Genomic DNA, 25,805 nt, shown 5'->3' on the forward strand with positions numbered 1-25,805 from the left:
TATAGAACAAAATTAATATTAAAATTAGCATTAGAAAGTCAACATTTTAAAGCATTTAATGAATCAAAGCTTCAAAACGTGAGAGAATAATCGATATTAATAAAACATAAGAGAATCAAATATTAGAACTTTTTAGAATCAAAATTGAGAACCATTAGATAACTAAATGTTAAGAGAATTAAGGCCTACAATCATTGGATAATAAAAGTAAAGAAATATATATCCACGAAATATAAGAAATAAAGGATTAAATAGTTTAAACTCCAGGGAATTATAGCTTAGAAGCATTAGAGGGAAAAAATGCAGAAATATTGGAGAATCAAGGAATAAAACTAACAAACAAAAAAAGAATTAGAGCTTAAAAACTAAGAAATATTATAGAATCAAAACTTATAAATATAAGCGAATCATAGCTATCAAAACACGAGAGAATCAAATCAATTTGATTAGAATTAAAGCATGAAATATTGTCCACTTAAAGACCAAATCTTCTTTTTACCGTACGGTTACCTGAGGAGAGGGAGTGGTCATATTAGTACAGATGTTATTTACCCGGAGGGCCCTAATACTAAAGATGCCAAAAATTTAAATACACAGTGCATTATACAGGAAGTCTTTCTGGTGATCAGGGTCAACATTACACACGTTTCTTGTCTAACTCTGAGTGAAACAGTCGCTGGTGAAACCAAATAATACTTTTGCATAAATTTGGTAAATCAATAATGTCTTCGATATCTTTTGAAAAAAAAAATATCATGTATAAAGAAATGTCTTTTTTAAAGAAAAATATTTTATTAAAAATTAAAAAAATTCGAATGTAGGCTAAAAAACAATATCAATAATTATGACTTTTTTTAATTGTCAGTAAAAAAAATAATTACAAGGTACGTTGTATGTATAAATATTGAAAAAAAAGTTGCATTTCTCTTAAGCACATTAACCATCTACAAAATGATTAATTTTTTTTGCTCGACACTGGTACCCATAATGTTCATTTACGAACAAGGAATTAGAGGAAATTCGAACCATGATTGTGACATTTCTTCCACTGCGTGGTGAAGAATTACTGAAAATTTTTGTAATCCAAATTTCTTGAATAAAAATAAAATTCCACCCAAATACAGTGCAATTTAAAAATAAACCCCAGTCCATTGTACACCAAGATAACTACATTTATGTGCACATGTACTATTGGTGATTTGTTTTGAAACATCTGCATCCACAGATAAAACTTGTGATAAAGGAATCGTCATAATTTTCAAACTTGATTCATGTCATCGGTGTCTAATTATTTTATTCCATTTAGTGATTTAGTGTTGATTCAATTATTTTAGGGGGGGGGGGGTGCTATATTGTTCCCGAATGACGGCGAATTGAGTTTCTGTGTGCCAAAGTCACAAATGCAGCGGCAGATAAAAGAGGTTGTCGCGTGGTCAGGTATTTGCTATGGAAACATCCAATCTCAGAACATCAGGTAGCACCGGTAGCTGGCCTGTCAATCAGATCAGTAGGTATTGTTTTTTTATGATTGACAGGTGGTTTATAATTGGTCTTGAACTGGGTAGATATTGGGGGCGTTAACATAAAATTGGGTGTTTTAAATTAAGAAACAGAGAAGTTGATAAGACTGGGGTAAACCAAGCTATCAAACAGACTAAGATTAAAGCTTAGAAACATTGAAGATGCGAAGTCAAGAAATATTAGAGGATAAAATCTTTGAAACATTAGGGAATCAAAGTATGAGATATTAGAGAAACAATAAAGAATCATAGCTAAGAGAAATTACAGAATCAATGCTTCGACTTAAGTCTAAGTAGCTTTAGTGAATCAAAATTAAAAATCATTAAGAATTAAGGATTTGATGAAACAAATCTACAAGAATGAGAGCAAAGAAACATGACAGAATCTTTGAATCTTTGAAGCCTCAGAGAAAAAAATTCTTGGAAGAATCTCACAATCAATAAATAGGAATAGAGGAATAGAGGTCTAAGAAGGATAAACGTTTCACAATTTACAAACACGAGAGAATAAAGTTTTAAAACACTAGGGATTTACAGTAGATTATTTAATATATAACGGCAAGCGCAACTCGCGTAAAATTACTCGTTATAATTTTAATGGTACTGAAATACGCGTAAAAAGAACTCCTGATTAAAATCCAAATTGTCGTGAATTGACGTTAATGATTCATTTCGCGATATAAAGTATAAAATATGAAGTCCTTGGGTAAATTTTTGTTGAAGAATCAAATAAAAAGTTATGAAATATTGGAGAATCAGGTAGGTCTTAGAATCATTGGAAGCTCATATTTCGTACAAATATTTCACCAAGGTCTTTTTGGTTAGTTCAAGGTAACATTTACAAAATTTGAATGGGCACTTGAAAAGAAATTGCAGCCGGGGAGGGGGTAGGGGGTAGTTTATTTTCAGTTTTATACCTCTATGGATCCTTTGCAATGTTGTATTATATTCAGGTGACCGTTAAAATTCTTGGGTCTCTTGTTTGTATTGCTATGTTATTTTCCCTTTTTTGTATTGGTTTGTTTATTTATAACTTTATACTTAGTTATGTGAATTTTTCACGCATTGCATTAGTATATGTAACATATCTGACCTTGAACTCATTAAAGCTTTGACGTCCATTGAAATTGTAAAACCTTGTTCGCATGCAAGGTTTTGAAAAAGGATTTTGTTGGATATTCTTTGTATGTAACGAAAGACGTGAAATGATGAGAATCAAAGGACATCATAATGCAACGTGGACAATGACACCAATAAAAATAAAATATGTTATACATTCTCTTTTTCTCTCTTTCTCATTTTGTGTGAGAGAATTTGAAGAGAAATTTTTCATAAATTTGATGCCGACTATTTAATCGGTAATATTATATCAATCAATCTATCTATCTATCTATCTATCTATCTATCTATCTATCTATCTATATATATATATATCTCTCTATATATCTATATATATCTATATATATATAATATATATATATATATATATATATATATATATATATATATATATATATATATATATATATATATATATATATATATATATATATATGTGCAATATCGTCAAAGTCATTTAAGTATATATAAAAAAAACTCGAATGCATTAACATATTAACATATTTATCTAGGTTTCACTACTTATAAACATAACCTTGGCCCTATTATAACGTCTAAAATAAAATAAGTCAATGTTCTACTTATTTTATGTGGATGTCAGTGATTTTAAATCTAAAGAATTTGTATATTATTCCATAATGCCCTTTCTGTTATGCAAATAAGGACGGCATGAGAAGATAGACATATCTTATTCAGGTTTGAAGAGTTTAATGTTAATCTATTCAACTGTACCATTGCCATTGAGCGCCACAGGTCAATGTGCATTATGTCAGTGTGGATGTGAATTGCTTAATTTCAACTGAAACACGTCTGATATTTAAATTTCTTAGAGCTTCTTGTATTGGCAATTTAAAAGATAAGAAAACAGTAAATAGGTTTCAAATTTTGAATTATAATTTTAAAAACTATTCATTATATCTTCAATAAAAAAAAACAAAAAACAACAACATTATTTTAATGTGTGGAATGTTTCTGACAAGAACGAGTTCTTTCTTTTAACTACTTATTGATTTCTTTATTTTATGTGGATCATCATTTTAACATTATAAGAATAACATCGTGCGTTGTCTTTATCTTTTTCGTTCGATCAATAAAAACTCATTTGAAGTTGTCGCTCTTTTGACAAACAAGAATCTTTCATCTCTCTTTTGTTTATTTAGTATTAGATGTTAAAGGAACAGTTTTCTAACTTTTTAATTTTTGTTAATTTTTTTTTTTTTTTCAATAATTGATTTTGATCTTCTTCCAACCTTCAAAAAAAATTACAAGGTTAGTTAAAAGAAAATTAAGGATATTGTTAAGCTTAGTGTTGCAGATTTGACTAGCGTTATAAAGTCATACTATTTTTTTCTAAATGGCATGGTTTCCTCTAGGTTTAATATCTACCATCGAATGAAATTTTTATCATTTACTAAAAAGAAAAAAAAAATAATGGAATACCTACCACACAATCCGTCATTACAGAAGGAGGTTTGGTGTTCGCAATGTGTGCAGACAGGGCCTTTGTTGTAAAGTTTATGACTTTCCTGACTATATTATCAATAAATAAGATATCAAATTAATAGAAAATAATACACATCATTATTAATCATCATTTTTATTTCTATTTGTATGTTCTTTTAATATTCTTAGTTATTATATTTGCAAATAATATTAGTCTTATCCTTAAATGAAATATGGAGATAACGAACAGTATTCAAGCTCAAAGTCCATTAAAACAATACAAATCGAATACAAAATCGAAAGAAATTGCACAAAAATATCATACCTTCCTTCATAAACACATAAGAGCACATCATAAGATATTTTATGACTCCTGCAATTTCTTCGAAAAGCACATCCCATAAACCGCAACTGTGCCCCTATTATCTGAAAATAAATAGAACCATCAACATATTCATCCTGATAAAGTATATTTACGTGACATTTTGTTCAAGATTTCGATAGGGGATGACGTGAATAAAAATTTAGAGTACAATAGTTCCATTACTGTATTACTTTTGTAATTTCAAAGATAGATTTATTATATAGTAAGCTTAACATTTGATGATCCATTCTTCAAATCAGTGTTTTCTGAATGAATTACCGTCAGAAAATTTTGGCATTCTTCAATATTCAGACATGTTTCAAATTCCGGAATAAAATACTGTCCCTCTGTCAACCAATCCCCAATGACTTTTGTTAGGTTGCCATTTTTTGTTATGCCTGTATTGATTTGCCTCCCAATATAATTATTTGAATTTTCCTCAGAATGTGGCATACATGATATTCTTTGTTCGGCTTCTGCAGCTAATAGATTATTCCAAACCTATGGAAAAAGGAGTTGCAAATAAATGATTTCACTAGCGAATTTATAAGTTTAATTAAAACAGTTTTAATTCCTATAAAATATTGCTATAAATCTCAAGACCGTTTTTGTGTATCAGATTTCATATAAAAAATTTTTAAAAATCCTGGAGGCGAACTTGTTAATTGCTGGTCAACAACAGTCCTTAAATTATGCAAAAACTCAAGATACTAGGTATACTGACTGTAGCAATACAATAACTAATATAGACTAAAATAATATTGCAAATAAATGATTTCACTAGCGAATTTATAAGTTTAATTAAAACAGTTTTAATTCCTATAAAATATTGCTATAAATCTCAAGACCGTTTTTGTGTATCAGATTTCATATAAAAAATTTTTAAAAATCCTGGAGGCGAACTTGTTAATTGCTGGTCAACAACAGTCCTTAAATTATGCAAAAACTCAAGATACTAGGTATACTGACTGTAGCAATACAATAACTAATATAGACTAAAATAATATTTTTAAGAAAGTATCGGTCTATCATGCCTATAAATATTTTGAATCTCTGATTCAAAAATAATTATATCAAAGGCCTCTTAATTGACATTTCTCACAATTATTTACCTGTAAATTCACATGTGCTATTTGATTTGTCCTTATATTAGCTATTTGCCTTCTCCCTCAATTACTAACTATAACCATTTTTGCTTCCTGGGTTTTCCTCGAAATTACTTACTAGTAAATTCATGTTTGCTATCTGGCTTGGTAAACCTTGTTTTGCGTAACTCCTTCTGAAGGAATTGTGTATCCGTAATATCTTTTCAATTTCATCTTGATGAATACATATGATATTTTGTATTAAAACAGCTGAAAGCACTGAAACAATAAAGAATAAAATTATATATAAAATTATTTATATCAAATATACATTATATCTTAATTCTTTTACAGTATTTGATAAAGTTATTTTACCAAGTGCTTTTATTCCGTTAAGTCATGAATTTCCATAATACGTGCTATCGACGAAATTCAAGCTTCCTTGACTAACTTGATACGTTATCAAATACCGTGTCCTAATTACAGCAAACACCAGAGAATTGTATTACTAAAATGTCTGTTAATTAAGTCAAGTTAAACAAATAAAAATAGGTTTCTCTGTTTATTTCACGTGGTTATCTTTTGATAAGATCTGCACTTAGTGACAAGTATATTAGATTAAAGAACACGCTCATTCAGTAAAATAGTTCTTTATTGTTTGTCATTGGAATAAAAATCAAAACCAATACCGGTGGGAAAATTGTCATTGAAACCGTTCTTTATCTCTAATTAATCGTTCAATTTCTGTTCCGCATGTCACTTACTTTACAAAGAATTACCCTAGAGTTCCTTTCATTTGATACTGAATAACCTTAAAACAAAATTTATCGTAATTAAAACGTAGGATATCACATTTTGTGCTAGGGTTTGCTGTGACCTCTCCCTCTCCTTTTTTTATTGTCGCCCCGAACGAAGTGGGCGTCATATTATTCTACCAAGCCTCTTTCTTTACTCCTCACTAAAATATTAACAGCAGCGAAAGAGAAACTTTAGGAGTACTGTGCAACAATATATTCGAGAAGTGTTGTAAATAATATGTGGATACTTAAAAATTCTAAGGAACTTTTGAAAAATTTGAAGACACAAAATTTTACCAAAATCAATAACATAAAAACTTACGACTTTTCAACTCTATATACAACCATCCCCCATGATAAATTGAAATCAGGCTTTTTGACATCATTGACAGCTGCTTTTTCAATAAAAATGGAACTCGTAAATTTATTTACCTTGTCATTGATCATTTGCAGAATTCTTTTCTTAAATAAACATTCTGATTGTACACCAAGTACTCTGAAGTTGATATAAAAAATACTCTTGAGTTTCTGATTGACAATATCTATGTGGTTTTTGGAGACTAGGTCTTCCAACAATCTGTTAGAATACCCATGGGTACCTATCGCGCAGCTTTATTAGCAGACCTATTTTGTATTCATATAAAGCAGAATTTATTCCTATACATAAGAAGAAGAAAACGCTTGCTATGGCCTTCAACTCGACATTTAGATATATAGATGTATTATCAATTAACAATAGTTATTCCCATTCATATGTCGAGACAAATATCACAGTGACCTAGTAACAAAAGATACCACAGAATCTGACACATCTGTTCCATATTGAATATTTTACTTAAAAAAAGATGTTAATTGTAGTCTAACAACAAAGCTTTATAATAAACGTGATGACTTTAACTTTTCAATAGTCCCTTACTTATGCAGGAATATACCCTCATCACCTGCATAAGGGGTTTATACCTCTCAATTGGTTCAATACGTAAGAGCATGCTCTTCGTATGGACAATTTCTAAAACGAGGCAAGCTATTGATGAAAAAGTTCATGAAACAAGAATATCAACAGTCTCGTTTAAAGCCTTTTGTAAGGCTTTTTTGTCGATGCAATGACCGTGTCAGCAAATACAATCTATCATTAAGTCAAATGCTGACTGACGTTTTTCAAACTAATTGTTAGACCATTTTTACACACTGAATTGTGGACGGATTTCCCCCCATATTTCTCGATCATGACAAGGAGCACACGGTTGGTGTGACCGGTCGGCAGGGCATGCTCACTCCTCCATGGCTCCTGATCCCATCTCTAATGTTTTGAGCTTGAATACTGTTAGTTATCTCAATATATTTTATAGCTTAAGCTGAAATGTTGTCCACAAACTCTCTCGCAAATGACTGGGAAATTCTTAATGAAACTTCATAAAAATTTCCAACTCAAGATGTGCCATTTACATATTAATTTTTCAAAATAGCCATATTTTCCATGAAAACAAATAAAATATGTATTTCTTATAATTTCATTTTTTTAATAACCGATCAGCCAAATTCTTTGAATCTTTAAAGGATTGTTCATTACATTCTATCAACGTGTTTTCTACCAACAAAATTGGAATCGGTTGCATAAAGTATGTCGCTATGTCATGAACAGAACGCGTGAATCAACTAGTGGCTCTTTCTTTTGGGAGATAGAAAAGTCAATATAACGTGACAGTGTTCAGGTACGTCGTCTTTCGAAATATTTTGCTTATATTGTGCACACTTGCTTTCTCTCCATTCAACTCCTATATGTGCAGCCTTTGGTTCAGTTTGGGGAGCCATATGCTAAGCGTACAATAACACACTATCAAAAATTCCTTCTTTTTCTTTTTTACATTTGATCAACGATTTATCCAATTTCGAATATTCATTTCTGGATTGGAAACACATGAAAAGAAGAAAAAATAAAATCTTAAATGTATCTCGTAATGAGGTTTTCAAAAAAAAAAAAAAAAAAAAAAAAAAAAGAAGATTTTCATTACATAATAAACTTCCCATACCTGCAGCTTCATTATGACATGAAATACATATAATACCCATGATATGTATATTAACAATCGATATTAATGATATACCTAACTGAATTTAATTAACGTATGCCACCATACAAAGTTAATCAATCAGAGAACAGAAAAAAGAAGGAAAACCAAGGATCCTTCCTCTATAATTAGCATGCTTTGGTATGATACAAGGGTACAGGTATTCATTTTCTGTTTTCTAAAGTTTGGGAAAAAGTTGAAATTGACAGTAAACAGAGCTCATATATATTTAAATATTGGAACATGATAATATTACTTTAAATTATATTCGTTCTCCTATATTTAAATCAGTGCTACTTTGGACAATTTTTGGTGCCGTAATTCAATTTGAATTTGTTTCATATACATATAAAACACTCCCATATTAATAAATTTAAAAAGACCTTAATAAAATATATATTTACATAGTAGCAGAGGAAAACGCTTGTGGTAAAATTTCAAATTCAACGTATAATATGACTGATTTATAAATACTCAATAGTTTGTATTCACTCGTGTCTTCTTGTATGGTTGTATGAAAAAGTAATTTTTCAGAATGGAAAATATGCTTATCGTCTTAAAGTATAAAACAAGTAATAAAACTGATCGCTGTCCAATGAATACAGAAAGATAGAAATGGTATTGCTTAATTTACCGTTCATACGTACAAATTAATAAAGTATTTATATATATTAAGTGTTATTTTATGACTTGCAAGATTAAGATATTTCTTATGGTAAAATTTAAGTCGGGCACTTTCAATTTCCTCTCAGTACATATGCATAACAGTCCGTGTTACCAAAAAGACATATTTCATTAAAGATTTTTTTCATTAATAAAGACTCACCCATTAGCAACATTTTCTATAATCCTGTATCACGATCTGTTGTTGTTCTACTACTATTGAAAATTATACTGTGACAGCTTTTATAATGCGACAAAATAGAAACACAACCTTTACTTTGGTCTGTCTACAATACAAGGAAAACGTTTATGTGTATCACTTAGTACACCCACTAAAATATGTTGTGAGGTTGAAGAAATAAAAGCTTTAATTAATGTTTTTGTATGAACTTAAATGCTTCTCCTTAATCAGATAAAAGATTACATACTTAATAAAGATGCTTTGTTTGAAAGGAATACAAATATATTATCGCATTTTAAAATTTTTATGTTAGCAATGTATATGAAGTTTTTACATTTTTAATATGTGTAAAAGATGCATAAATGTGGATTCTTTAGAACTAAAAATAAAGACAGAAATTATAATTTCTAAATGCATTTGTGGTATTTTCGCCGTTAATAGATATGTAGTGTCAATCGCCTTGAATACAAGAGCAAACATATCCGTTGTTTAAATTTTAAATTGATCATCTTGTAAAAATAGAAATATAGTTATTTTCAATCATTTCATTTCATAATGTTATTTCATACCAATTGCAAGGCCATGATATTTTATACTAAAATTGTTAACGGATTATTCCGGCAACCAGTTCAATTCCCTAACAAAAAATACTATAGTAAACTATAGTTAACTATAGTTTACTATAGTTAACTATAGTACCAAGGTAAAAACTTTGGAACTTTGATTTACTATAGTGAAAACTTTGGAACTTTGATTTACTATAGTAAAAACTTTGGAACTTTGATTTACTATAGTGGAAACTTTGGAACTTTGATTTACTATAGTAAAAACTTTGGAACTTTGATTTAATATAGTAAAAACTTTGGAACTTTGATTTACTATGGTGAAAACTTTGGAACTTTGATTTACTATAGTAAAAAATTTGAAACTTTGATTTACTATAGTGAAAACTTTGGAACTTTGATTTACTATAGTTAACTATAGTAAACTATAGTTAACTATAGTTTACTATAGAATTTTTTTGTTAGGGTTAATACATAGGGCTAACGGTGGTTGTGAGCGGTCGAAAGGGAATGCTTACATAAATCAAGAGAAGCATGTACATAAAAAAGGAATAATAAAACTTGTATCCCACTTGATATAATCAGAAGCAATAAAATCATAAGATTATCCTTAAAAACACTGCTTGAGATGAACGGTTTTAAAATACAAGCAGGCACAAATATTAACAGATAATTCAAGTAATTTTCTGATTTGCTGTTGTAGTAGGTCTTGTAAGATCAACTTATTCCACAGTAGCCTGTGTTGGTTTAAAACACGATTCTACTCAGAACATGTTCCTCCTCTGTATTAATACAGTGAGTAATAATAAACAGCATAAGTATGTCATCATGAAATTCTACTAAATAAATAGTGGACGTTTTCTAGGGAAAGCAGAGGTTTCCAGTGGTCCGTGCTTTCGCCATATGCACGATTCCTATTTTTTACTAGATTTGTGACTGTTGATTGTTTTGTTTACTGGATTCATGAGATTGAATACTGTTTCCTATTTTCACCTTTTACATGAAAAATATGTCCTCAGTCGCAAAAATAAGTCGTGTGGATGGATTTAAACCATCAATACGCGAATAAATTTGTAGAGCATATTAGTTGGCTATCATCTTTTTTATTCTTACTTTTTTCATATTTTAATTTTTTTTTTTAGAAATGTCTATAGTCAGAAGAGCTTGAAATGCCCCCCCCCCCCCCCCCCAAAAAAAAGTAGGAACTATTTTGCAGACTTTCCGGTGTCTTTTGTTACAAGTTCACAAGGGTATGTCGAAACGACGTATAAGGGGAAGAATTGTAAATTAATAAAACGTATCGTTGTTATGTTTAAATGTTTATATAAAGGCCAGTGAGAGTGTTTTCTTCTCAGTATAAGTCATTTCAATAACTTCTGCTTCGTCAGAATATGAAGGACAGGTCGGCTAATAAAAGGGCTCTTGTTTATAAAGACCCCATAGATATTGCCGATGTAGTACACATGATTTCCTAGCTACGGACTGTGACTCCTAATTAATCTCGGGAGATTCTTCATATTTCAAATACTTCTAGCCAGTGCTCACTTTTAAGGATATTTATTAAACTATTCTATATACAGGTATAATTTAAATATTTGAGATAGTATTGTTTTCTTTAAAAAGGTTTAAATGAATCCAAGAAAAAAGTTTGAGTCAAAGAACAGTCAAGGAAAAATTGTACTACAAATAAGTTGCCCATCACAAAAAATGATAATTTTCCTATTTTAAAGCATTTTTCAACACAAATGGAAAAGAGAATTTGAAATTTGCGTATTCGTTTCTAAACTTAAAACTTTCATAATTCATTTCTTTTAAGGGAAGAATTGAGTTTGAGAAATACAATGTATATTTATCATTTAAAGCTTTTTACGTCATTAGCTTTCAATGCACTTTGCAAAGATAATTTCTCTTGAAATTAACACATTTAATAGACATTTAAATTGCGTTAAAATTGGTTGTTTTAAAAATGATATAACCTACAGCAATTTATGCACTTTCTTTCTATTTTAAAGGTTTATATTTTTATCTAAATCACGTTTTCAGGAAAAGAAACAGGTTTGTGTAATACGATACTCACCAAAGGAAACAAGGAACGTGGAAAGAGGACGAATTAAGGTAGGTTATGTAGTGCAGATATTAAAGAGTATATATCCTATTTGACTAGTTATACGATTTCTTATCATTAGAAGTAAAGTTTGATTCTTCTTATATTTATTGCAATTGAAAATTAATGAAATTTATATACATACTTTAAAACTGAGAAATATCTTAAAATAATATTCGAAATCTTGTTTTAGTTGGAAGGTCAGGTCGAGGCCATCATCCTTTTTATCGACATTTATGATGAAAAATAACTCAAGATATATGTTTGTTTATTTGTTTGTTCATTGCTTTTTCCTTTTTTGTTGAAGAAAAATATTATAAACATTTACTATCAAATAATGCTTCTTTACGTAGGTAAATAATTTGCCTATGTTAGATGTAGGCTATCCTGGATTTCCTATAATTTTGTTTTAATTTAAAGGTATATAATTATTTTTATATATTTTTTTGCACTTTCATAATTTCAGACACACATACACACGTATCATAATATATATATATATAACTGAATACAGTTGCTCTGTGTTTTATTTTTTTTAGAGATACAAAATAAAGTGCAAAGAAAGAAATTTCGATTGTTAGATTAGAGAAAGAAATGTTCACTGCATTTTCACTCAAATCTCTTTCGGACGAAAAGCCTAAAAAAAAAAGCTAACAAATAACATTTTTTGTAAAGGTTAAAAATGTGATATGAAAAATAAAATTATTATTCATAAATTAATAGTGATATTTTTATACACGTTGTTCAGCAAAACAAACATAGTCTTTCGTAGATTTTTTAACTAAGTTAAGAAAGAGAAATTAAACCGTTAATTTCTTATTATCTCACTATAAAGGAATTCATACAACTGTTTATTGATTTTTTTCTTTCTTGAAATAAAAAAAAAAAAATGTTGCATTGCTTTCATCTTGACTTACATGTGTATTATCTCTTCTTATTTTTTTTTAAGTAAAGATTTTCATTTCTATTATCTAAATTTTTGCAATTGCTTCTGTAATGCAGGATCATGCAGTTTGCGTATGATTACATAATTTTGTAAAATCTTAATAAATATTGTGAATGATCCTGTTACCATAAAAAATAAAATAATGAATTAAACAGATACATGTATAATAGTGCATTCTTAAATGGAAAAAAATAAAAATAAAATACGATGGATTCATTTTTTTTTCTCTGTTGTTGATTCTTTATTGTAAACAACATATATAAACATACATGTACTTGTTGTATTTTGAAAATAACATAGTTTATTGAAAATTGAAAGTGCAGTTAATGAATAATAAAACTTCACAGATATTCTGCTATTGGAAGCTTGATTTTATTTCATTTCGTGTTTACCTGTTCCTTGATCATAATCACGACAACATTTTTTTTTGTAATTACATAAGCTTAGAAAATACCACTTTAGATAAGCATGTAATTGAAAATAAAATATAAATATTCTTACCTACAATCCGTTTCATAACGAAATAAAAATCCCCAGTCCTTGACTGTGCTACAACAGACAGCCTTTATTTCTTCTTTCAGAAAATGAATGTTAATAAAGACAAGCTAAAAGACACGGGGGTGTATAATGTCAACTGATACGTAATTCGTCATTGTGTTTTTCCCTAGAAACTAGCCAGTCTTCAGCCTCAAATACTATTATTTATTTGCAAAATAACGAAGGAAGTTTTATATTTAAAAAAATGCATTAAAAAATAAAGGCATACTAAATAAATTAGATATTTTTAAGAGACCAAGAATTTTCATATTGCTATTTCTACCTTTCCCTAAATTTTTCTTGGTATCCCTTCTTAAAAAAATATCTATACCCAAATTCTGCTTCACTTCCAATATATTCTGCGTCAAGCTAGATATCGTCTAGCTCCAAACATGTGTGTGTGTGTGTGTGTGTGTGTGTGATAAAAATTCTTTTAGGTTATACTTATAGATAAATCTACACAATCCCTTTTTAAGGTCAAATTGTTACATAATTATTAGGCTTACTTTTTTCATTAAGATGGTCACATTATTGAATACATTGGAATAATAACATGTGCATACTAGGAAATTTCCACCAACATTTTCTCCAAATGTATTCAAAAATAATCTAATCTAATATTATTATACCTGAAAGATTTTTTTTATATGAATAGTTGCCTTTTGCTTTTAAAAAAAACTGTATATTGATATATAAAGAATAAATGATGCAAGAATAAACGCAAAACGGGGTGCTAATTATTGAGCATTTCGCTCAAAAAATGTTTTAATTCATAGTCTATGCAGAAATAAGACGAGGGATTTTACGTTTGCTAATTGAACACATAAAACAAACATGATTGTCTTCCGCTACATACAAGGAAATTCGCGATATATTACACAGCTCCTCATTGCCCTAACACATAGCATCCCACTAACAGTATGCTACACAATGTGGAAACAAGTTGTGAATTTCCTTCTTTCTTTTTTTTTTTTAAATTTCCATGACATGTATTTACTTAAAAGACATATACTAAAAATATCATTTAGAATACTTTAACTTGTTGCGTTTCATCAAATACATACAATCGTAACTGATGTCAAACTGTGCACACATAAAATTGTACTGATACTGTAAAAGGAATTCCATAGTGTTAACATTGCATTTTTATGGATATATTGATACAAGTGCAAATTACTTTGTAAGCCACTGACAGATTTACTGATGTTAAAAGGGTATCAACAACCTCGTTTAAAGTCATTACTTTGCAAATGCTATGGTCTTTATAATAATGTTGTAAGCAAATATAACCTATATTTGGGTGGTATTTTGATTGCTATATTTCATACCAATAATTACACTTTTGTTTTATACTAATGAAATTGCAAACTATAGAAGCAAAGGAGAAATTTTTGTTTTTGGAGATTTTAATGCTCGTACGGGGGGGGGGGGGGGCTGCAAGATTTTATACAACATGAAACACTGAATGATACATTTTTGGATTGCACTCTACCAGAATACATATATGAACCTGACATTTCAGTGAACAGAAACCAACTTGATAAGACATCAAATTTACATGGACACCTAATTACAGATATTTGCAAAACATATAGATTATCCATCCTGAATGGATGATTTCTTGGTGACTCACTTGGCTATTTTACATTTTTTAATTCTAATGGTTCAAGCACTGTTGACTATATGTTGGCATCAAGTCAGTTGTATCATAAAATTGAACATTTTAATGTATTACCTCCTACAGAAATATCAGATCATTGCCTTATAACTGCAAGTATTAATATGAACACAAATGTGTTTTGCAATGAAAAATATAAAATGCACTCTTTGAAGGGGAAATATCTCTGGTCAAGCACTTGTAAAAACCAATATGCAGAAGCTATTAATGAGGAAGAAACTAAAAATCAAATACTAATGTTGGATAATTTACTTGACCAAATATATGATGATAACACATATGATTCAAATGATCTTGTCTATAAACTATCAAGTATTATAATTAATGCAGCTAATAAAAGTGTTCCATTTAAACCTGCAAAATTTACAAAATCATAACGAAAAAATAAACAAAGACCAAAATGGATGACTACGGATTGCTTACTCCTACGAAAAGAAGTTAGAAATTTAGGGAAGAAAGTACACAAATATCCAAACAACTGTGAACTAAAACATGCCTTTGCAAAATGTAGAAAAGATTATAATAAACTAAGAAAAAGTCTTAAATCTAATTTTTACAATAGTATTGCAGAAGACATTAACGCGCTTTCGCCACAAAACTCCAATAAATTTTGGAATAAGACAAAAGAAAATAAATCAAAGAAAACTAATGCAGAAACAATTGGAATTTCAGAATTCGTTGACCACTACAAATCCTTACTGAACATTCAATATACTGATGAAGAGAGCTTGAAATACAAGTACACTGAACTAAATACTGAACCAAATCCATTAGACTTTTTGTTTACTCAAGATGAAATAGAACAAAGCATTTTAAAGCTGAAAAATGGTAAAAGTGCTGGGCCTGACCTAATTTTAAATGAGTTTATTAAAACAAACAATACTACCCTTTTACCTGTCCTTACAAAACTGTTTAATATTCTACTTAAAAATGGAAAAATGCCCAAAGAATGGAACCTTTCACTTATAACATCATTATACAAAAATGGTGATCCTAATAATACAAATAATTATAGGGGTCTCAGTGTTACAAGTTGTTTAGGAAAACTTTTTACAGGCCTTCTACAGAAACGCTTAGATAATTATCTTGAGTCAGATAACCTACTAGGCCAATATCAATCTGGATTTAGAAAAGGTCATAGGACCACTAACAATATATTTGTACTAAAAACACTTGAAACAAATATCTTTATACAAAGAAACAGAATTTATATGTGTGCTTTGTAGATTTTTCAAAAGCATTTGATACTGTGTGGAGATCTGCACTTTTATACAAATTGAATAAAAAGGGTATTGGTGGTAACTTTCTCAAACTTTTGACAGACATGTATACAAATACTATTCCTGTAAAAAGGACAATCAAATGAGTGAAAAATTTAAAGGCAATAGAGGAGTCAAACAAGGTGATAATTTAAGTCCAACACTTTTCAATATCTTTGTTGATGATTTTGTGAATTATCTTAAAAATGTAAGCACATATCCTGCATATCTAGATACTATGCCAATAAATCATATTTTTTTTTGCTGATGATCTTGTCCTTGTATCAGAATCAGAAGTTGGTCTACAAAACTGTATAGATGTTTTAGGAAAATACTGTTCAGACTGGAAATTGTGTGTTAATATGGATAAAACAGATGTTATGATTTTTTCAAGAAAAACAGATGATGAAACATCATTTAGATTTTATTACAATCACCAAATGATTAACATAACGAATGAATATAAATATTTGGGTGTTGTGTTCAGATCTGATGGAAAAATGAAATTTGCAGCTGAACAACTATCAGAACGTGCTAGGAAAGCATATTATGCTATTAAATCAAATTTTCCTGCAAACATTAATTTTTCAGCTGAAATTATGTTAAAATTATACCAGTCAATCATAATACCAATTATAACATATGGATCTGAAGTATGGATAACTGACTTCAAATGTGATTTAATGTCTTCAGACCAATTTCCTTTTGAAAAAACACAACATTTAATATTTAAAGACATACTAGGGGTACATAGAAAGGCATCAAATCTTGCTGTTTTATGTGAATTGGGTCGTTTTCCTTTGTACTATTTATGTTATGAATATATGTTTAAATATTTTAAGAGACTTAAGGAAATGGAAAACAAACATGATTATAATAATTATTTAGTGATTTCTGCATTTAAAGAAGACAAAAAACTTGTATCTAGAATATCTTGGCAAAGAAAACTGTCTTCATTACTACACAAATTAAATATCACTTCTTTGGATATTTCTCACACAACCTTGAAAAACAAATTACAAGAGCATTACCAAAACAAGATACATGAACAACTGAAAAATATAAGCAAATCAAATTCTGGAAAGTTAGCTTTTTATAGTAAAATTGTAATTCAAAATGAATACAAATTGCAAAGTTATTTAAAGCTGCCTATAAAGAAAAGTTTAAGAACTGTATTTAACAAAATTAAGGATTAGTGCCCATCCATTGTATATTGAAACGGGCAGATACTGTAAACCCCCTATTCCTAGAGAAAAACGTTTATGCTATTCATGTAAATTATTTATTGAAGATGAAAAACATTTTGTTCTATACCGTTCAAAGTATGACCAATATAGATGCAATTATACTGATATATTTTATGTAAACACATATACTAGTGATAATCCCATTAGAAAAATTGTCAATCCTACAAATATTACAACTGCTAGAAGGATATGTTGTTTTTTGAAAAAGTGCTTTGACACCAGAAAAGAAAGTCAGCAATGAATACTTAGAAATATGTGAATATACTCTACATTATTTTGTTCAACTCACATTTGTCACTTTGTATATGTATGTATTATTCTTGTTAATTTGTTTTATGTCATGACTGTATGCCGACAAGGTAATTGTCAATAAAGTGAATTGAATTGAATTACTAAATTTGACTACGGAATACTCCATATACTGGACTTAAGGTAGGTGTGACCGGTCGAAAGGAGATGCTTACTCCTATCATCATAAGCACCTGATCCAACCTCTAAAATTTCCGGGGGGGGGAGGGGGGGGGGTCCGTGGTTTGCTTTCCTGCCTTCTTCACAGATTTGTACTGATTGTAGGTTTTATAAGAGCGATAACTATTCGTTATGTTCGCCTTTTTCATCTTCACTAAGGACCACATTCTTGGGTCATTCTACGATAAATTAATCACAGGTTGATTCAGATAGGACAGAAAACTTAATTGTTGTATATGTCCCGTCTTTTTGATATATCAATAAAAATAATGTTATTTATATTAATAATATTTTTAATATATGTGGTTTAGTGGTTATTACGGTAATACTCGCAATTCTTCCATTTAGTTGTCAGCTTTTCTTTTTTATACACTTAGTTAACTCAGAAATTACATCCAAACGAACTAATAAAATGTTGGCTGTCCACCAACATTGACAAACAAATTAAAATTATTCTACAGTAATTTCACCAGAAGACCATTGAGTTATACTTTTAGATTAAGAATAGTCCTCCGTAAGCCCTTCCACCGCGGTTTGCATAAAATGAAAAAAAAGTATAAATTAAACTACCCCAATGTTCCAAACACTTTATTTTGCACTAGGCATTTGTCATTTTTAACTATAGTCTGTCCCACCAAGCTATTGTCACCACTTTTTGCAACATATCTCAAAATATATATTTACCTTGGCCTTCAACCTAGGTTCGATCGAAAGATCATTTTTTTCCCAAACTTCCTGCATTTATCCGAACCCTCGAGTTCAACTGGTGTATTGACACGGCGGCAAATTCAATGTCTACGGGGATTTAACATTGCCAAAATGGCCGCCACTTCGGAAGGGGATCGATCATTATTCGTGAATTTCCGTACTTTGCCGTCATTGACGTAATGCACTTTCGGAAATGCTCTGTATTCACAGACGTCCGGAAAAGCATACCGCCCGAGACTTACCAAGCACCTAATACACATGTATATTCGTGATAAAATACGGAGTTTTCAACATACATTGCATATCAATTAACAGAAGAGGATTAAAAGAGCTAAACAATGCTAAAAGTAGATAGATGCGACCCATTTGAATATTCATATACTCAAGGATTCGTAAGTTTGAATATTAAACTGTTAAAAACATTCGAGGCTGCAAAATACCACAGGAGTCGGCAGTTTTATCCATAAAACAACGTAAACAACAACCAGTGAGCTTCGCGAGCGTAGCTACGCTCGCGAAGCTCACTGGTTGTTGTTTACGTTGCTTTATGGATAAAACTGCCGACTCCTGTGAAAATACCAACCATGAGTGCCATGACTGCTTTGCCAAAACATGTAAGCGAATATGTTCTAGTAAATGTAATCATATTATTTAGATTTGTAATGAACGAAATTCACAACTTTACCTTAGCCTTGCAAGTAAATCCAAAATACAATATATAGATAGTTTGATGTAAACACGGTTGAATATCTTGTCACTTCTTTTCACCATTACATGCATATGTCCCGTAAATGCACTTCCTGGATTCGTTTCACTTATAACGCTAATCACACACATATAGATCTATCCACTTTTGTTCTTTTTGAATCTTTGTGCAAAACAAGACATGTAGTCTGCATCAAACTACGTCATCAGTGTATTTTGACCTTGCCCTTCGAAAACTTCCTGTATCGGCATTAGGTAAATTCGGGCCCTGAGATTTTAAACATTTTATATCAAGTCTTTCTATATAAATCAATATGCCAGTATACCAAAGATTAGGTACTACAATAGGACACATTCAAACATGTACTCACACGTCATGAATGAAATACATCTATATATTTTTTTTATTATGTCTTTTTAAAAAAAAATTATATATGCAAGAAATGTAAATTCTTGTCAAATCCCTCTCATACTATTTCTTTTTTCTCAAAAATTAAGTAAAAAAAATTTAAAAACTATAGAAAAAATATAAACAATTTGAAAAAAAAAGAGAAAAATGTAGACAATACTGCGGTAATACAAAGCATTTTACAGCTGTTTTATTTGGAAACAACAATTTAATTGTAGGATACAGCATAGCTAGCTGATGAAGGCATCCGACAGACCAGCACAAGCAAAGATGAATTAAACCACTTAAAGTACCTGCAGATACATATATATGGCTTTCTATATTTTTTTTGAAAATTGTAAAACTGTGGAATCATTTATGGGGGGGGGGGGGTTCAATACTCAGCTGTAAATGGGCAAGCTTTTAATTCAACTAGTTTGTGGAGACATAATTCATAAGGTTAACTTTTAAATACATTAAGGTAAAGATACAATGAATTGACAAGTTTAAAAGATAAGTATATGTGAGAATATAAATTAGTGGATATGTTTGACCCACCAATCCTCCCTCAAGAACAATGATGATTCCACAGTAAATGCTGCCAATTACTTTTGTTTTAAATACCAAATAACTGAGTTATGTGTCTGAAACCGACAAAGTAAATACTTGTTGAAGTTATGATAATTTACATCTTCTGTGCAAAGTAAATTCACACTGTAATAATTAAGGATATAACATACAAATTCAGAAGAAGAAATGAAAGTTAACTACTCTGTGGTGCTATTGTTCATGGTTTGAAAGTCCCTTCGGCCTTGGTACAATAGAAAAGTCTTGACTAATATTCAACATAATGAATCCAAGAATGAAGCTATGAATGAGTTGGAGAGTGGGTATCTTTTTTTTTTTACACTCTTAACAATTCTGTTGAAAATGGTTTACTGGCTTATCCAGTGTTCAGATCACTAAGTAGACTACCAGTTAAAATTTGTTTCAGGCAACACTTTTGGTCTGAAATAAATGATAAAACACATGTTAATGTCATAAAAATTCTTGAGAATTAAAATTTATGATTAATAATTAAGTAATTAAAGTGAAATTAAGGAATGAATTTCACTTCTACATGTACCAAGAAAGTATGAATTGTATACATAATTATGGAAAATACAATTTTTTTTCAGATTCCAGCCTAAAGTATGCAATTTAGACAGAGTAAAGACAATTTTTAATTTATATATACATGTATACACTTACTAGTCCAGAAGATTCCTGAAACTCTATGATTCATCCAATTACATGAATGCCTTCGAGACTGGTCATCATAACAATGTACTCCAATTTTTTTAACCTTCAAAAAAAAATATTTATGTAATAAATAAAGGCATAATTAAGTATACTTTGCTTTGCTTTGTTATAACAATTTCTTGTTCATGTTGTTCAGTGTTTAGTTTTTCAAATGGTTAAGACTGTTGAATAGCATGATTTAAACTGAAGATGTGCTCATACACTGTATACAATATGCATAATCTCAGCTTTCTGGCCTTTTATTTGGTATGCTAGAATACTGTTCATAACTTTAATTTTGCAAATGTATTTTTTGCTAAATTTTTCTTTTGGACATAAAGAATGGAGGCGTACAAGGCGAGGACAATTCCCCACTCTGAGAAAAGACATTTCTTATGTCTTTTAAGTTCATGGTATTATATTTCACAAAAATTGTATTGTCAATATAATCTTTTACACATTTGCTTCCTTTATCCTATTAAATAACTTATTAATAAGTAATTTTTGATGGAGGTATGTGGAAAGAAAAAACAAAGAGCCGAAGGCTCAAGAGAGTTTTTCTGATCAACAGGTTTTTTTGTGTCCATCTGTCATCCATCATCTGTAAGCTTTTTCGACTTCTTCTCAAGAACCACTGGGCCAATTTCAAACAAACTTGCCACTGTGACAAAGCATCCTAGGGTGAATTGGATTTTATGTTTGTTCACAGGAAATGCCATGCCTTCTTTCAAGGAGATAATTAAGAATTCAAGAAAGTTTGTTGGCATCTTTTAATTTAAAAATCTCCTTAAGAACCACTGGGCAAGAAAAGATGAAACTTACATAAAAGCTTCATTACATACATTACATGTACATTCAAGTTTATTCATATCATAACCCTGGGGGGGTAGGGCGGGGCCATAAGAGTGGTCGAATTTTTACATAGGAATATATAGGAAATGTCTTTAAAAATCTTTTTGAGAACAGCGCTAGCTAAGCCATTATTAGTCATATTAATACAGAAGCATCCTGAATAGGTAATGTAGAATCATAAGTTATCCTCAGGTAGTGGAGATTCAAGTTTGTTCAAATTATGACCCATCCCCCCCCCACCCCCCACCCCCCCCACCCCCCCGCAGGGGTCGGGATGGGGGCACAACAGAGGGTCAAAGTTTTGCAGAAGAATATATGGGAATCATTTTGAAAAAATCTTCTGCTCAATAACAGCAAAGCCATGATTAGTCATATTATTATAGAAGCATCCTATGGTAGTGTAGACTCAAATTTGTTCAATTTTAGGATGGGTAGAGTTGGGCCACAGTGAGCGATGATAGTTTTACATAGGAATACATAGGGGGAAAAAACCTTTAAAATTCTACTGTTTAAGAACAGCAAAGTCATGATTAGTAATACTGATATGGAAGCATCCTGAGGTAGTGTAAATTTAAGTTTGCAATTGACATTACTGACAACTTTTAAAAAAATGTAACTCTTCCTTGAACTTGGAAATTGCAATATCTCACAGCAGGGGATTGTCCTTGTCTTGTACGCTCTCTTCCTTTATTGTTTTAATTGGGTTAACTATGGGGTAGATGTAAGTCAATGAATTTCAAATTATGAAGTTTAAAGAAATACCCCCCCCCCCTCCCCCCAAAAAAATTATATTTTTTTTTACAATACTGGTGAAAGGAAAAAAGAAATATCAAGGGTTGTATATCAGGGAAACTTGCAGCACCATATTAAGAATTCCAACTTAACAAAAAAATTGTTAGTGAAAAGGGGGTTGGGGTGGAGAGAACAGGGGAACAACCATAAAATGACACGGCCTTTCACATGAAGGGATGAAATGAGAATTATTGCATGTGCAACGTTATTACTGGAAGTGTGAATATTCTACAATGGGAGTCTTTGGAGCATGCCTCCTCCCCTGGAAATTTTAGGATTAATGCAATGTTCTGCATTCTGAGAGCTAATCTTACAATAAAATGCTTAGTTTATCCTCAACATAATGTATATTTAATCATGACATTTTCTGTAACAAAAAGGGGAAATTTGACATTTTATTCAGAAGGTGAAAGGAGTGTTTAAAGTTAATAAATCTTGTGGACCTGGCTACTGTTGCGTTTTAGATACATGGATGTTCCCCGTGACTGCAAAATGCACGAGGTGTTGAAAGAGAAAGTAGACCTATCATGATATAAAATATTAAAAATCTTAAGCTTCTTACAAAATAAAGTCATTACCAATATACTGAAAGTTTTTTTTAAAACTCTTTCTAATCTTTTTTTTATGATTTGAAATTGGTTCATAAATAGGCCTACACATGTCCGTTTTTCCCCCCACTAGATCTACTGTGCAGATATGCATTGGGCGCTTTCGCCGAATAATGCTTATTTTGACAAATCATTAGCATTAATTAAACTGTTGAAAACACTTCTTTTATCAGCTGTTTATGGGTGTACTTTTAGAAGTAAAAAAAAAAAAAAAAAAAGAACAACAACAACTTACGTTTTCATCGAAGGAAGCTGTAAATTACACATCATGTCAACATCCCGTTTCTAGAGCAGTGCGTTATCTACAACTTGTACTATGGAACGCCGGGACTGTCTTATATGAGGATTAAACATTATATGCAGTGTTCTCTTCATTATATATGGTACTATTTTAATTATATGAAGTAGTTTTTACAGTATCTCGTGTGCAACTTCCATTATATACAGTACTTCTTTCATTATATGATGTACATATGTCATTAAATTATGTACATCTATCATTATATGAGGTGGTTTTATTATTATATGAAGTACTTTTAACATTATATGCGGTAGATCTAACATTATATGCAGTGAACACAACAATATATTAAGTACTTCTCACATTATATGCAGTATATTCATCATTATAAGTAGTATTTCTGTTATTAATTATGATGATGCTGATCATTAAATATTATGTCCGGTCCTGTTAGCATTCCGTGCGGTAGATTTTGCATTTCGTTATGATGTATGCGGTGCTTTCTCCTTTATGTGTATGATCTTTCGGAACCCCCTTGTTAGATTTAGAAAGTTCTACTTTTTTTGTTCTTAGATATGAAAATTCTTAATGATTTTGGGTTATCTTTAATAATTGGTAACCAACCGCGCGTCAGCCAAAGCATCGCGGAATAATCACATACCACACAAATTTATCCCTATATTAAAGGAATTTCAAAGTCATATCAATATTTCAGTAGTTTACGACGAGAGAGAGAGAGAGAGAGAGAGAGAGAGAGATGCACTTATTACTGAAATAATTTTATTGTTCCATTGTATTAATTGTTAAACTATGGCGTATAAAAAAAAGCTTAAATTGTCTTTAGTTATACTATGCGAATGTTATTTAATGTATCAGGAAAAGATAAACGATTTTCAGAACAGAAAATGTATTGAGTCGTGGATTGTACTTTAAGATTTTAATTCTAAAAAGATACGTGGTAAAATTACTCAGGAATATAACGTATATATATATATATATATATATATATATATATATATATATATATATATATATATATATATATATATATATATATATATATATATATATATATATATATATATATAGAACCCCCTCTACCAAATAAAATGATAGATAAAAGGGTAATTTACATTGTGAAAAATAAGCACATCCCACCATTAAAAAAACAAATAAATAAATACATGTAGTGTTTTCTATAAGTCGTTGTTAAAGCCCCTGCTTACTCGAAGGCATAGGAATACAGTTAGTTTTTTTAATATCTTTTTCTTTACATTGATTGTCCTATATATGAAATGAATCTTTTTGAATGAAAAAAGATAGAAAATGCCTCAATTTTTTTTTTCCACTCCCAAAATATTTCTATCATACCCAACACCCCCCTTCTCTCTCTCTCTCTCTCTCTCTCTCGTTACTTCATACCATGAAATAGAATGGATTTTATTTTACTCTATTACCCTACTTCATATCTTTTTAAAAAAAACATTTTAACCTGTTCACGGAGCATTAATTATTAACTGTTTTAATGTATATACGCATGCTTTTATTGTACTGAATTCAACAGGAAAGGTCGGAGTTCTCAAGGTCGATAAGAAGAACCGAATTTTTAACAGAGAGTTCCGAAAGGTAGCTTCCGAAAGAGCATACACATAAAGGAGGAAGCACCGCATATAATACTCTGTCTATATCATAACGAAATGCAAAATCTACCGCACGGGATGCTAACAGGACCGGACATAATATTTAATGATCAGCATCATCATAATAACAGAAATACTACATATAATGATGAATATACTGCATATAATGTGAGAAGTACTTAATATATTGTTGTGTTCACTGCATATAATGTTAGATCTACCGCATATAATGTTAAAAGCACTTCATATATTGATAAAACCACCTCATATAATGATAGATGTACATAATATAATGACATATCTACACCATATAATGAAAGAAGTATTGTATATAATGGAAGTTGCACACGAGATACTGTAAAAACTACTTCATATAATTAAAATAGTACCACATATAATGAAGAGAACACTGCATATAATGTTTAATCCTCATATAAGACAGTCCCGGCGTTCCATATTGTACTGCATTAAATTCGGATTATTTTCTCTCAGTTTATGAGAAAACTCGTCAAATATATTTAAATGCAAAACAATACTTATATTATTT

The 25,805-nt window shown here is 30.2% G+C and overlaps 1 protein-coding gene and 1 long non-coding RNA gene across 2 annotated transcripts in view; both read right to left on the reverse strand.

Annotated features, from left to right (window-relative positions):
- The window catches only part of LOC133187837 (venom allergen 5-like), a 30,063-nt gene extending 16,664 nt beyond the window's left edge, over positions 1–13,399 (reverse strand). The window contains exons 1-5 of the mRNA XM_061323233.1: positions 13,356–13,399; positions 5,671–5,810; positions 4,726–4,947; positions 4,408–4,508; positions 4,084–4,169 (exon numbers count right to left, since the gene is read on the reverse strand). Coding sequence (XP_061179217.1) covers positions 4,084–4,169; positions 4,408–4,508; positions 4,726–4,947; positions 5,671–5,810; positions 13,356–13,371 — 565 coding nt within the window. The 5' untranslated portion in view covers positions 13,372–13,399. The remainder of the gene's footprint in view (positions 1–4,083; positions 4,170–4,407; positions 4,509–4,725; positions 4,948–5,670; positions 5,811–13,355) is intronic.
- Positions 13,400–20,040: 6,641 nt separating this feature from the next.
- On the reverse strand, positions 20,041–23,668 carry LOC133187830 (uncharacterized). The gene is made up of 3 exons (XR_009721258.1): positions 23,613–23,668; positions 21,096–21,189; positions 20,041–20,852 (listed from the first exon to the last, which is right to left on the reverse strand). It is a non-coding gene; the product is annotated as an uncharacterized LOC133187830 (long non-coding RNA).
- Between the last annotated feature and the right edge of the window lie 2,137 nt (positions 23,669–25,805).

This window comes from Saccostrea echinata, unplaced genomic scaffold (assembly GCF_033153115.1).
Source record: "Saccostrea echinata isolate AGI-Se365-2 ecotype Australia unplaced genomic scaffold, CSIRO_AGI_Sech_v1 ptg000015l, whole genome shotgun sequence".
In the NCBI taxonomy this organism is placed as follows: domain Eukaryota; kingdom Metazoa; phylum Mollusca; class Bivalvia; order Ostreida; family Ostreidae; genus Saccostrea; species Saccostrea echinata.